The sequence below is a fragment of the Sylvia atricapilla genome, chromosome 3, assembly GCF_009819655.1.
Source record: "Sylvia atricapilla isolate bSylAtr1 chromosome 3, bSylAtr1.pri, whole genome shotgun sequence".
Lineage (NCBI taxonomy): Eukaryota > Metazoa > Chordata > Aves > Passeriformes > Sylviidae > Sylvia > Sylvia atricapilla.
This window is the reverse complement of record NC_089142.1, coordinates 87,003,806-87,019,371: the sequence shown is the minus strand read 5'-3', so window position 1 is coordinate 87,019,371 and position 15,566 is coordinate 87,003,806. Positions and strand designations below refer to the sequence as shown.

The window sequence follows — 15,566 nt, the reverse complement described above, 5'->3', positions numbered from 1 at the left end:
ATTGCACTCTGACTTGTGTAAAATTGTTGAATACAAAATACAATCTTCTTCTCCGTGCATCAGTGAGTAATCATGGGGTTTTTTTTCCTTAGTGCAAGGTGATTGAGTTGGTTGTAAGAGTAGGGAGGTATGAGGAAGATGCGAAGATGGAAACGTTAATTAGTGACTTGTACAGACTGTGAAATTATTAGGATAAGAAATTTGTACTGCGAAATTCATAAAAGCTCTCTCTTTAATGCTCATACTTTTTTTTCCTAGTTTCATTTGGTTACTTTTTTTGGGGGAAAAAAATTTATCTGTGGAGAAAGTACTAGTCTTTTCACCCTCCCTCTTTTTTTATTTAGGTAGAAATAACAATTTAAAAACACTAAAGAATATCTGGTAGCAAATGTCCATAATGCGTAGAGCATCATAAATGGAATATGAGGCAGTATGTAAAGAAGCTGGCCCTTCTGCAGCACAGTTTTTCCAACACTCATTCCCACATTACAGGAAAGAAGTTTAAAAGCTGTTGGAGAATTCTGGTTTACTCCTTTCTTAATAAATGCACTAAGTGTTCATATCAAGCTCCTATTAGGGAAGTTAACTTACAACATAGCATAACAAATGTTTGAATAACTTTTTGCACCTGTTTGCTTTGTCTTCTTTCCCTCTACATTGTCCAATACTCTGTTCATGGGCAAGTAGAATTCTGAGCTGGAAAAAGAAGCAGGTTTTCCCGATGCTAAATTCTGCAATGCAAGAAAACTCTTTTTTCAGTCTGGTGCATTGGCAAGAATTTGTTCTTGCATGAGAACAGCGGAAATACCTATACTTTTATGCTTTCTTTCCTAACAAATTCTGAAAATGTAAACTGAGAAACTTAAATATAAAATGTCCTCATGTATTTCTGCTGTAGTCTGCCCATTTTGGTTCAGTATGCCTGGTCCTGATACATGTGACTATAAGTCATTTCTCAACAGATAACTTTTGATAGTTTGTATTCAAGTAACACATTGCTAGAGTCATTGTAGATTTCTCCAAGATCACAACTGGCAGTTGCATAAATCTGAGAAGACAACTTCTGCCTTTCAGCTGATTGCATTCCTAGAAACAAAGAGCACTGTTGCCAGTGTGTCATGACTGTGATATAAGAACTTGCTCACTCAGCTGATTACTCCTGGTTGGGTGTTTGGTGGGGTTTTTTTGCAATACTGGATAATTTCTGAGAAACTCATTGCCAAATGAGTATTTTGTCTTGTCATTTTCGTTATCTTCCTTAGCTGGGTTCCTTTCCCTTCTGATACCACTGCTGCTGGACCAACTGGCTGCATTCCTCAGAATGTTCCCTATTAATTTTGTAGTATCTGATGTGTTTCCCTGTGTGCTCAAAGACATAAACTACATGCCCGAACAGCATAAGAAAACAGGAATTGCAAAGACAAGGCAGGTACCAGAGCCAGCCTAGGAGCTGAGGAGACACCTAGGACATGTGCCATCTCTAAGCTCCTTGGTAGAATATAAACAGGTTAAAAGTTGTTTTTAGAAGTTCTGGGGTGGCTTCAAAAACTTTATAGTTAGTTCTGTTTGGAAGACAGTATTTATATTTTTCCTGTAAGAATCAGAACAAAGGAATATTAATAGCTCCCTGCACATTGTAACATTTTCTGCATAATGACATTTTACAGGCTTGATATAATTTTCTGCCATGTGCATCAGGCCATTAAATGAGAGGTCTTTAAAATTATCTCACCAGAACAGTTCTTTTTTCCAAACAACACCAAAAGAAGATGAGATCAAAGAATTTCATAAAAGGTGCTTTTCACAGCTTATCTGTCATCAAATGAAGGTATTAGGGAAATGGCCTGAGAAGCTTTTCCTACTTGATACCCCTTTTGAAGTAACTAGAACTACAAAACATGCCATTTCTGCAGAGGATTCCAGTTGTGTTTCTCCCTTATATGAGAGGAAAGGCACAAGAACTGTATTACACCAACTGGGACTCTCCTGGGGGTCCTTGCTCTTGGAGCTTGCTTGGCCTTTCAGGGGACAGGCAGGGAGTAGGGTTGCTACCCAGGGAGTGTCCCTTCCCTGAGCTCACCATGGAGCTCATGGCTACCAGCACTGCAGCTGGGAGCACAGTGGTTTGCCCCAGCTTTGCCCCAGCTCCCAGAAGAATCCAGTGACAACACAACACATATTCATCCAGGGTAATTTGGGGTTGAAGATCTTCCAAATTTAGAAGTGTTTTCGTTCATTTCTGAGGTTAGCAGGTAGAGGATTGAACTGATGAAATGCAAATGCACATAATTTGTTCAGCATTTTCATTGCATGCCCTTGTCTAATAAATTCCACATATTACAGTATTACAAATTTAATCCTGATCTCAACATCATTTGAGCTAAAGAGAGTCTCACCACTAAGCTCTGTAGGTAATGTGTCAGAAAGTGACATATTATATTATATGTGTCACATAGAAAACATTCGTGTGGGGAGGAGGTATAATATTCATCAGTGACCAAGAAGAACAAAACCCAAAATTGTAATTCTTAATTCTTAATTTAAAGGAGGAAGGAAGTAAAAAATGGATGGTTTTGCTCTCAAATGGCAATATTTTAGGATCTTAATATGAAATTTTGTCTATTCAGGCAACTCAAAGGTAGAATTTTATGTCGTATTCTCAGAGAGTAAAATGAGAGCTCTGTGGAGTAAAGCAGGCTGACAACGCTCCACCTGCTGTTTCTGTGTGACATTGAATTACTCTAAATGTCATCTTTTTTAAAAAACAGAATTAATTAATTTTTGGGTGATATTTTCTTTTTACTAGAGCTAGTATGAGCCTGATACACTAGCTAATTCAATGCATAGTAAATTTGGTCCTGATAGTAATCTGACAAAATTCATTATCAGAGAAAACATTAGGGAGATTGTATTCAAGATCAGGTGTTCATAAATTGAACGGGAAGAAGATCTGTGTGAGGGAGGTAAACTTCATCTGTAATCCTTAGCTACATACGATTGCTGGTTGCAGAGTCTGGGATATAGGTTTTATTCATAACTATGCTTTCTCATATTCCAACATTTATGGTGCAGTTGAAGACCTGTACATTTCGGAAGTGATGCCAAAGTCAGTGGATTTTGCTTGCTGCAGTAATGTGGGATTGGAGTCTTTCAAAAATTGAAACATTCAAATAAACTTTTCTAGAAGAATTAGTGCTGGGGTGATAAACAAAGAGCACATTTTTTCACACTCAATGGGTTCAGGACAGGCTGTCTTCACTTTGGACAGTTTTAGAGCATTGCTGGATATGTCTTTGGAACTGCCATAAATAAAACTTTCTTCTTGAGTGCTGGTTGGTCTAGGTAAAATTTTATGGTCCCTTGAACTTTTTGCAAGGAGTGGGTGAGGTCCTGGACAACATCTACTGCTTTGAATCAGTAACTTCCATGGTTCTGTGACCTACTGCTTGTACATAAGTCCCTCACCCAAGCCAGCCAATTTATCTCAAGACACATAACACTAGCCACGTTTTCCTTGTTGAATAGTACTATGGGATGGGTTATGGGCACGAAAAATGTGTAGAGAACCCCATTTTGTTCCAGTATCCGTGGATATTCCATAAGGAGTCAACATAAAGCTCCCATGATAAAAGCGACATACCAGGACTGCTTTATGGTGTACAGAGATCTCAGATGAACATCTCGCTTAAAAACCCCTTTCCAGCAACTCACATTATAGCTGATTAAATGCTGCAAGGCTGGTCTTTACAGTAATACTCTGTAGAGGATTTGAGAATCTCCGTAATGATTCTGAAAGCAGTGTTGGAAAACTAATTGCATTTGATTTGTAGCTTTCTCTGGCCATTCAAATGGTATGATATGATGGGGTACAGAGGGATTTTTCAGTGTCTCAAGAAAGATCAACTATTCTTGAAACCATTCCCAAGGTTTTAGAAGTGGTTTTTATCCCACAGGCTCTCAACTAACATAGTATCTGAGGTCTCTACAAAAAGAATAGGACTAGTCTGTAATCAATTTTGTAAAATCAAGAAAAAATGGTAACCAGTTCTTTTTATAAGAAACAAAGGTGGAAAGCACAGAATTGTTTTTCTAAAGGTACTATATAACTTCCAACAGAGCTAGAAATTGATACTTTGAGTAAGTTTAAAATAAGAAGTAATGTGAATTATTTGCAGCAGCGAAACAGTTCCCGGTGGTATTTTCAGCAAGCACTGAAAACAGACTGCCAGAAGAGGTGAAGGAGTGCTTATCAGTGATGATTTTTAAGAGAAGGTCAGTTTATTTTCAGTAACTGACACAATTTTTTGACCTGCAAGGCAGAGTATGTTCAAGAAATATCATTCACTACTGGCTTTTGCTGGTGACAAGGGGACTGAGAAGGGAGCAGGGTATTTCTGGCAGAAATAAGACTCCACTGCAGTGGAATGTGGACAAGCCCATTTGCCCTCTGGCAGACCAGATTAGCAGAGGCTCCTGCTTCTAGATTTTTGTGGGCCAAATTGAGTCCATTCAGCAGGCTGTTTAGGTTCACAGTTTTAGATCTCTGGCTTATAGTGTCCAGAGACTGCCTGCAGCACTGGAAAGGTTAGTTCCCCTTAGCTTAGCTACAGCTGATCCTGCTTGTCAGCTCTGGGATAAGCTAGATGACCTTGCAAGGCTTCCTTATCCAGTTTTGTGTGGTTCTCTGATTCTCTCTGGTCTATGTTTTAACTTTGAGGCAATTTTTTAAAGGGAAAAGAAAAAAAAAAAAATTTAAATTCCTGGACTAAGCTGAGTAAAACTGATCAACCAGCCCTAAATATAATAGGACTCACCAGCCTGAGAGAAATTTCGAGTGTCAGGCTGACAAAAAATCCTCCAATACAAAATCTGACCATATGCATTTTGTCTTAAGTAAAAGATGCAGACAGCTCATGTGAAATTTAAGATAGCAGTTCCTATTTACAGGTCATTTATTCCAAGAAATATGGGATTCGTAGAAATTGTTCCCTTCTTATTTAGAACTCCTTGAAAGCCCTGGTACAGAACAGGAAAAACAACACAATTAGCCCCGAGTATAAACACTGAAATCAGAGACAGATAACATGTCATAGTGTCCTGTTGGAGATTGTTACTGTGAACTTCAAAAAGGAATCACAAGAACAGGAGAAAGTTTCTTGTTGTTTTCTTTAGTATTGTACCTGGTTTTTCTCTTGGATTTTTATTTGTCCCTCCTAATGCTGAGATTGTGGAAAATGAATTGCTGTCCTGGTTAGTCTTTGTCTCAGAGTGGTGAAGGTTTCACATAGTTTTGTGTACAGTATGCCTGTGCAATTTCCATCAGAAGCAGGAAATGTTTATTTAAGTTCTGAGGGGTGGGACAGTTGCTGTAGTTTTAGGTAATTTTAAACAAACTGTTTGAGCATCCTGTTTAAATAGAGTTAAGTAATCACAGTTTTGTATTAGTTGAAGAAGAATTCCATATATGCGAGACATGAATAAAATATCATCTTACAGAGCATACCAGGGTGATATATTTACCTGACTTCTTGAGCAATAAAAGTTGTATGTTTGACTTTTGTTTTGCAACAAGTTTAGTGGCTAAACATATTCCATTATGTAACAGTAGTCTACTAGAATGTGAACTGTTTTACATTTACCTGTATTTGATACACAGATGGGTTTTCTCGATACTTTCAGAGGCCTCTGAAGAAATCTGATTCGAATGCAACTTTCTGAAATTGGGAGAAAAATCTGTATTCATACAAAGAACTTAGTTTAGGGAATTAGTGAGAATCAGGAAGAATTTGTTCACAACCAATTGTATGAAAACATAAATCAAGGAAAAAATGGTTGTTGGAGTAGGCTGCTAAGATTTATCAATTGTGAATTTTGCTTGAGTCCATGTTCACTGCCTTTCCTGAATTATTTTAAGTATTAGAAAATTTGAACTGGGTGACAAATTACAGTAGTGAAAAGATTTGTTCTCAGACTTGTGCTGTGGATGCACATCTCAGTTTTGAAACTGGGAGACAGATTACATGATTTGTTTTGTAATGTTTCAGTAATGAGGCTATGTTGAACTGCGTAGAGGGTCCCTTAGCTGTTAGCACTTGTTTGAAAGAGAAAAAAAAAGTTTGTATTCTTCAGATGGGAGTGATAATTGTACATGGTTTTACGTCTATCAACGGATTGTCTTTAGACTGCAATTTAATGAGATTTTAATTGGAAAACAAACAAAGGACAGACAGGTTAATGACTAACAGCAGTTTTTTAAAAGCCTTTTAAGATCTACACAATAATTAATGTAAACAATACATCAAAGTCTTTCCTTGTCTAACCTTTCATACAGCGTTTACGTAGAAGCTTGTTCCTTAACAATGGTATTATTCCACATCTAAACAACTAATAGACTGTATAGTGTCATCTGTTAAATCAGAACTGATTGGCAAGATTATCTGTTTTACTAGTAGGAAGGTCTTGGTCATCAATCACACCTCCACAAAGAGGAGCTCGATTGAATCTGTTGTGTCCTTAGATTTTATTGCTATTGATGTTTCTAGAAATCTCCCCTCCTTTTCCCAGTTAAAAACATGTACAATATTCCAAAAGAAAAAAGGTAGAACCTCTATCCAGTGAAGCTCATAACACCTAAACCCAAGCAAATATAAAATGGCAGGGAGCGCACATCATACATAGTCAGATATAAACACAAAAGATATAAATAAAACTAAAAATCAGAGAATGGCAATAATGAGAGTAAAGCATGGAGTATTAGAAAGATTTACTGTAGATCAGGGGGTGGCTATTTCGAATGTCCAGAAGGATGAAAAGTTAAATTGGGTCAAAATTAAAGGAGTGGAATGGGAGAGATGAAACAAGAGTTCTAGTTTAACTAGTAAGCATATTCCTCCCTTTAGTGATAAGGACAAAGGCTGGAAAAAAAGGTTGCTTTTGGTGTCCATTTTTGATGACACAAAGCATTTAGGAGACTCTCAATTAAGAAAGGTGAGAGGTGAGACTTGAATCAAAGAGATATTAAGAGAACCATTATGCAGTCCAGTATAAGAGTTACATTTATGGTCAGAAAATACTGTGGAAATACAGACTTGAACATGCCTTTTTTTTTTTTTTTTTTTTTTTTAACTCCTAGCCTGTTTATTCCATATGCACTTTTCTTTTAAAAATCTCTTATTCGTGCACTGTGCTCTGCTTTTGTTTCCATTTGTTATTTTAAGTATTCTCATTCAACCATATCTTTTGAGAAATTCAAGGAAAAGGAGTATGATTAAGGGCTAAAATAAACCCTGAAAAAGAATCAAATTACTTCCAAAAACACATTAGTTTACTTTACTTCAGAAAACATATTAGCTTACTTTGCAGTACTTTTTTTGCTTGATGGGTGCCAAGAGAGGATTAATCTGCAATGTCTTTGTTTGTGATTTTGCCTTTTATTTCAGTTTATATAATTAAAGGGTTTCCCAGGACTGCTTTACATTTATTTTATTCATCAAAACATACTTCCCAAATGTCATGAAAACAAAGTTCAAAAATTATGCAGCCCAAATCAAACCCATTCAATTTTCCCTTGGAACACAATAATGAAGTCATACCTTGTATCTCATTTTTAACTAAGTAAATGCTGTGTTGTTCCTTAATGTATCATTCTTAAGAGTGTGTACTTTATATTCTCATACTTCAATGTTTGAATAACTCCTGGTGGTACATGTAGCATTATATGTATATACATGTCATCATATGTATATAATCAGGAATAATACAGGTATTTCACTGTTATTTGGGAGGATTTAATTCTCTGTGCATTGAACTCAGAGGTCTCATTGGTCACTCTGTGCTTACATTATGACAGAAAGAAAGGAGTCAGAGGGTTGGAAACCTGTGTTTTGAATATTAGCCTTTGGTGAAAGATATGGAAAAAAGTTTGAATGAAAAAAACACGTTAATGTGTCTGTTGTTGTTGAGGTTATGGAAATAAAAAAAGTCAGTATCACTTCCTATTCATAAAATATTCTCTCTTCTCTTGCATCTTCTTTTCAAGTAAATGTAAGCCTCAGCTGATCACATCATTGTCATGACCAAAAAGAAAGACTAGAGAGTGCTTTTAAGGAAGGAGTTTCCATAGGGACTGAATATATTTCAGCAAAAAAAGATGATACCTTCTAATGTTGAAATTCTGGTCTGCAGTGCTTGTGCGTGTTGTGCATCTTACTGTTTTTCCTCCATGCTAGTGGGCTTTCTCAGGGTCACTGTAAACACAGAACAGAACTTTCAAACTATTTCTTTTTCTGTGAATTCTTAGTAGCAAACCGAAATGTTTACTGAGGAAAGCTGAAAAGGTGACTTAAAATATAGATATGTAGCAAAAAAATTCAATCGCAGAAAAAAATCAATTACTGAGCTGTTAATTCTGCTTTTAGTGGGTATACTTTTAATGAGATTGTCAAGTAAGCGCCAGAATCTGTCAGAAATACCTTTTCAAATTAAGAATGGGATGTGCACAGAAAGGGAAGACAGAGAGATGATTGATAGGTATCAGTGTCTAGCTCAGGGAATGCTGCTTAACCTTTTGTTCACTGTCTGGTGACAAGATACTCTGATAAAGAGTCCAGCTTAAATTTTCAGTTAACTAAACTGTTAGTGACCTAAAAAAGACCAGACTACAATAAAAGAGCTTGAAGCTTTAACTAAAGACAATTTCTGACATTAATAATTGGCAATCAGGCACTTAGTGACTATCGCAAAAAGCATTTGGATCAAACACAGAGTATTTAATATGTGAAAAAAACCCAGTTTATCCTGACATGTTAGGAAATGGCCCTCATCTGTACAATCGTGTGAATCAGTCTGGTGTTATCATTGTTGGGAGCAGCAGCTCCCAGCTCAATGACAAGTATAGGCTCACCATTTAGGAGTCACAGCTGTAAGGCACAGTACCATCACTTCACATCAGCATTGTTTGTTTTCTACTTGTCGTAGGTGCAGCAAAATGATAGCAACATTGGGAATGAGTATGGCTGCTCAGGAGAATGGGAGTTGCAGCTGCATTTTCCTTGTTGATCCCACTCGAAGTTAGAATGGCTAAAATAGCAGTGTAACAAAGGTCAATATCAACAAGTGTTAGGAGAAGTTACTTTAGCCAAGTGTTAGTCGTGCTCTCCTCAGCCTGCAGTCCAATGGGGTTTGTGCTTGAAACACTGAACTGTATCCATGTGAGATAGTCTTAGGGAAAGACCTGCAAAGGGACACTTGAAAGTGCTCTTCAGAGATACTCAGTCTGTGGTGCAGCAGTGGGAAGCTTAACAAAGGACAATGCCCACATGTTCTTTGTAGGGATGTCGTATCCTCTTACGATATGTTCCAGTAGCAATACAGCTATGCTTTTGACTGACTTCATCACAAACCTGACTGTATTGCTGTTACCCTTAAGCTCTAGCTTCTGAAATCCTATCTGAGAACTACCAGATTTTCTTTTAAAAGCAAGGCTATAATTCTGACTGGTTAAAGATAAATCAGACAGCCAGCACAAGGACCCATATTTTTGCTTAAAGAGCAAAGAGAGTGATAGTTAAACCTCACACTAATGTCAGAAGATCTGCACTATGATTTTGAACATTTCATATCAGCAGTACTGAGCATTACAAAAAGAGCAAAGGCATGGCTCTGAATCCATGCTCTTTTGAGTGTACGATGCCACCAGAAGCTTTGATGCTATTCTTCAGGAGGTTTTCCTTCTTAGGGAATGGTAAGAAAAGTGTTGGAAAATGTACCAAAGTCATTAGCAATGTTTTAACAAGACTACCCATTTACCTGGCTTTCCAAATTTCATCCAGCTGAGCAGTTTCTGTGTTCCCAAAATACAGGAGGAGAGGCGCAATGGTTTTTTCTGCATCCTCTTTCTGTAATCAGCAAAAAGTCAGACAAACATTTCTAGCCTCCTCCAGGAAGCATCCCTGATAAGTATAATATTTAGGCACTTAATGAGCAGCATTAATGCACACGCTTAAGTTTAAGTATTTTTAAGTACTGTGCTCTGAGTTGTAGAGTAAATGATTAAAGACAAATGACAAGCATGTATGAATTTCTGGATTCATATATATAAACTATTTAATCTGTAGGCTTGGATTCACTTGGGGGTGGTTAATTAACTTCAATCTTCTGTTGTTTTTCCTTGTCCAAAGCAATGTCACATCTTTTTTTCTTCAACCCAGCACACCAGACACTCGGAACTAGAACCCAACTGCAGTGTGACATCAGAGCTGCAGAAGGGTGAAGTCCCATGCTCACAAACCTGTGAATTACGTGACCAGGAAAAGAAATGTCTGCATCATATCACATCAGGATTACCTCAAGCTCTAACTAAACCCATGTGCATATAGCTGTAGATAATTAACAGTTAAGAAATAAGAATGAGGAGTAGGAATTAATCAAGGGTGAATAGGGCAGGAAGTTTAAGACTTAGGGATATTAGTACAGACTGGGTAAGAAACCAAAAATTTGTAAGAAACATTTTTAAAAATTGATCTAAATCATATCAAGTAAATGTGTGTAATTTCTTTCCTTATGCCTTCACCTGCACTGCCAGTTTAGATAATAAATGGTTCAAGATGCCAAGCACGTTTCGTTTCCTGATATTTTCGGTTCTGACTACTTCACCTTGTGCATAACTTTTAGGTTAATGGTGTGGCTGCCTGAGAATATCAGTTGCTATTCTCAAGGAACATTGATTTCTAGTCTAGCCTGTGGAAATAGGCTTGAAAGCTTGAACAGGGAAGTGATAAGCATTAGAAGAAAATAGAAATAACAAGATACGTAATTTAATAACATTGTCCTATTTCATTATGAGGGTTTGAAGCAATTAAAAAAAACATATGTAAGTGTTTGAGATTGGCAGCACTGGTTTCTATAGCTTAACAATTCTAAATAATTGTCATATTATTTGGGGAAGATGCTTTGCAGACAAAGTAACTGGTGAGAGAGAAGTGAAGAAAGAAGACTGAAATTTGCCCATCAGCCTTTTTGTCAGTAGTTGACAAAATTGATTTATCCTCTCATTGGTCATTATGCCTATATTTTCTAAAACTGTGGTTTTCATTAAATTATAAATTAAATAACATCACTTAAGTATTTCTGTTGTTATATGAACTTGATTGTAATTCCATATGTATTTGTTGATGTGAGGAGGTTTATGTGTGTGTGTTGTTTAATATAGTATTTTGATTGACTTTTTCTCATTTCTCACTTTAAGACTCATTTCATTTTCCTTAGATTTGGGGGGTTTTGGTTGTTGACTTTCTCTTTTTCAGAATCCTAGCATTAATTTCTTCTATTTCTTGATATAAATGCTCCAGTCATTTGAAGTGTAGCTTCAAGCCATCCTTTATGTCACTAAACAAATTAGCTAAATAGCACTCTTTAATTAATTTCAGGACCGCCTCTTTTTCGTCATGGAGTATGTAAATGGAGGAGACCTAATGTTTCAAATCCAACGCTCACGCAAATTTGACGAGCCTCGATCCCGCTTTTATGCTGCAGAGGTCACATCAGCACTCATGTTTCTTCACCAACATGGCGTCATCTACAGGTACTTTTTCTGATCAAAAATAAAGTATTCTTGGGGCTTCAGGGTGGTTTTGACTGAAATCCTCCAGCTCTTAGCAACCAGTTTTAGATTAGTTGTTTGTTCCAATTTGCTTACACAGAACTTTTTTTTGGCTGTTTATCATTCAGAGCGTTAACATTTGAATAGCCTCTGCAGCAGTCGCCAGCTGTGTGTGCCAGTTTTGTGTTCTAGTCCAAATAAAGTGGTTTGAAAAAGCTTGGCACAGTGCGACCCAGAGGTGACCTTTCTGCAGATCGGCGCAATCTCTTCACTTTCCTCTCTGTGCCATAGATTTCCTCTCGGTTTCTAACCCTCTGCCACTTCCTGAGTTTGTTTGTCTTAGTTGTCTCCACTCCGATACAATCGGGATGGTCGTTTGCTTTGCTTATGCCCCTTCCTCTTGACTGTTTGGGTGAAGGCTTAGTCACCAGCAGGAAGTGGCTTGTTGGAGACAATTCTGATTTGCTTTCAAGTGCCCTGCATCTATTTGAACCTTCCCCACTGGCCCCAGTCTCTAATCTTCAACACCCATGCACACACACACACAAAAAGTGCATATTGTTGTGCTGCGATGACTAATGCATTTAGGGATAGGCTTTATTATTAAAAGTAAGGATTCGCTTTGAAAAAATTCACCCTGATGTTAATGTGTTTATTAAATCCTTTATCTTGTCATTTCACACTTCCGCTCTGTTTTTATTTGTTTTTAGCAGTCAGTTATTACTTGAGATAAATTTGGGCTTTCACAAGCAACATGCTTAATAGATTTTGTAATATAAATCTGTCCTGTCTAGTAAAAACTCTGAGTTCTGCGCTCTGTTTTTCGCTTGATATTCTAACCCTCTTTAAGGTTATCAGTTTTGACTTGAGGTTGTCATCTCAGGGACAGGCAGTCTCAAATTTTGTGAGCAGAAACATGAAGATAAGGATATGGAATTTGTCACATTCCTGGCTACATATAAAGACAGGTCTTGAGAGTATTGGAAATTGAGAAGGAAATATTAAATGTTTAGTAATCAGGATTGAGTGGTAAGTTCCATTAGAAGCAGTTGGCTTTCCCGCATACAAAGGGATTCAAAGGCAAATTTCTCAATGGCTTCTCCTTTCCAAGACATAGCAAACAGCAGAACATCACAGCTTCTGAGAAAAGTAAATCTCTTTGAAAGTCTTTTCATCAAAAATCTAGGGTTTTTAATAAAACTCTTTGCTAGCTGCAGCTCTTAATCTCCATCTTTTATTCATGCTGGTATGATGTTTGCATACTGGGTTGTACTTTTGGCCCTGACACTTCACATGGGTTTGTTTTCAAGTGCTGAAGATACAACACATTTCTTACCTTTCCTGCCCATATCATATTTCCTATTCATTGTCTACACTTACTTCCAAAGCTAGGTATTTGTACATTCACATAATAGAGTGTGGCAACTTTGGAATTTATAAGTATCTGTGATAAGGGAAATAGACAAGCTTGGCACTTTGAAAAGTGAAGTATTTTGAGGATTTGTTTCCATAAAATTCTTGAGCTAATTTGCTCCTCCTGGGAGCTGGAGGGTAGACACCTTGTAATCAGCAGTCATTTTTTTAATGATTTTTGTGAACCAGCAAAAAAGAATTGATTTAAAATTACATCTCCCTGCTTTATATGAATGTGCATTCAATCACACCCCTTGTCTTTCACTGCTCCCATCCCTTAACACACATTTTCCTCTCTCTCTACTCTTTCTTTCCTATCTCTTTTCCCTTGTCCTGTATGTAGCTTCTGCTGGGTGCTGGCTCCTGCCTGGATGCATTGAATGGCCTCATGTGCCTGTGTTCTTTCCATGACTTCATCAGCAGGATGCTTCCATCACAGGAGAAATGTCATTCTGAGACAATGTTTCATAATTTAAACTTCACAGCATACTTTCAAGTTTTGATTCAGATGCTGTGCTGAAATGTCTGACATGCAAGCTAGAGTATGACACTGAACTTGTAAATGGTGTGTTATGCTGAGTGTATGATCAGAGGACACAAGAGAACATGAATTGTAGAATGAAAGCATAAACTGTTGAAAGGAACAGGAAGAAATTAATTAGGAATAGATTCGGTTGTATTTTGTTTTGACATAGGCTTTTGGATCTTGACATAGCTATGTCTGTAACAATAATTCTTTTTCCAATCTTTGAGATACTAGGAGGTCAAATATTTGTAAAATGTACATCCTAGTCACTCTTTAAGATACAAGTAGAAGAAAGAAGTTAGAAATTGTTTTAAAATAATTAATCATAAGAAAATGTCACAATTCATTCACAATGTGCCAGGCCTTGGGAGAATTAATTTGTTGATATCAAGCATGTGTAAGAATAGTTGTCTTGCACAGACGGTTTCAGCCTAATTATTCCATACCTCACTGCATTATTTACTACAATGTTAAAAATACATTGGGGTCAAGTCACTCCTTTACATCTCAAAAGTTCTTACTACTTGGCAAACAAGGAAAGAGAAGGGAAAGAAAAAAAAAAAAGAAAATGAAACAACCTTTGCTCCTGAATAACTACCGGTCATAACTACCTAACATGCCTTCAGATATTTTAATAAAGAATACTTGTCTTCTGTGTAATTATATTTCTAGAAAAAACATTGTGGTGTGAAATTAATGGTTATTCTCCAAAGTGGGAAATGCTGCTTGTGTGGGCACTACTTCAAGGAAAGTGGAGAATATATAAATAAACTAAGGTGTTTGATGGAAATGTAGGTTTCAAAATAGCTGCTATACCTTCTGATCTTTTTTCAGTCTTGTATGTGGAAATATTTGTTTGGAGCTAAGCAAAGTTATATTTTTGGAAGCAAATAACTAGCTTTACCTCGTGCTTTGGCTTGTTGGTTAGATTTTTAGAAAGTGCTATGATAATACTAAATGATCACCTTTTATTATAACTGGTTTATCCTCATTTCCCCTAAGTTCAAAGAGAAAGCCAGCTCCCTGTTTGGCAATAGAAATTGTTCTCTTGAGTTCACATCTTTGCAGCTGGCCCAACAGTTGTTTCCAGACTTGTCCAATTACCAGTGTGCTCATTGAAATTACATATATCTTCCTTATGTTTATCCTCCTTTTGTTTATTTAGTTTAAATTGGAAATAAAGATGAACCTCACAACTTTCATAAAGATATTCCCATTACTGAATGCATCTTGTACGATGGATAAACTTTAGGATAATTTTTAGTGTGGCATTTTTAAAGGTGTGATGTTACTCTTGTGTCAAAAACACTTCAACAGCTTAATAAAAATATTTGCATTGTCCCTGCCACCTTCCCTCTCATCTGGCATTCAGCTATTCAGGCACATGTCAGGCTGGGGCCTGATAATACAAGTAGAGTCAATCAGACACTAGAGAAGTTTCAATCCCATTTTCTGGCACTTGTCCTGGTTTATGTTATGCAATTGTAATTGCACCACTGGAAAAAAATGTATACAAGCTTCAGGAATTAAGGACTAAAAATCTCATTTTGATTTTTCTTGTGAGTTGGACTGGAGTTTGAACTTGGTGATGAAAGATTGTGGACTATGTCCTGCCCCTGGAGTCTGGTGTATTTAAAGTCAGTTATCGTAATATATTAATATATGTTATGTCTATATAAAATATATTAGTATATATTCTCATGTAGAGAAAATGCAATGAACTGTGTGTGTTAAGTAACTATCAGTTCTGTACACCCCTCTTGTACGGAATTTCAATATTCCTGTGCTCTTTCTGCATGTATATGTAAACATGGCATGTTCTTGTTTCACTTGCAGCTGTTGGGCTGAGGTTAGGAGTACCTGGGTGACTGTCTCTGCTCTCAGTGTAGGAGTTCAAGTGAGGTGACACAAGTGACCTGCTGTGGCCTGAAATACCTACAAAGAGCTGTTGTCCCCCCAGGCAGGAAGGCCAGCACTAGATCGGGGTGCCACTTCATGAACATAAATGACAGTGTCCCCAGTTCATAC

At 37.1% G+C, this 15,566-nt stretch overlaps 1 protein-coding gene across 1 annotated transcript in view; it reads left to right on the top strand.

Annotated features, from left to right (window-relative positions):
• The window catches only part of PRKCE (protein kinase C epsilon), a 285,713-nt gene that overhangs the window by 219,772 nt on the left and 50,375 nt on the right, over window positions 1–15,566 (top strand). Inside the window, 1 exon segment of the mRNA XM_066316076.1 lies at window positions 11,427–11,581. Coding sequence (XP_066172173.1) covers window positions 11,427–11,581 — 155 coding nt within the window.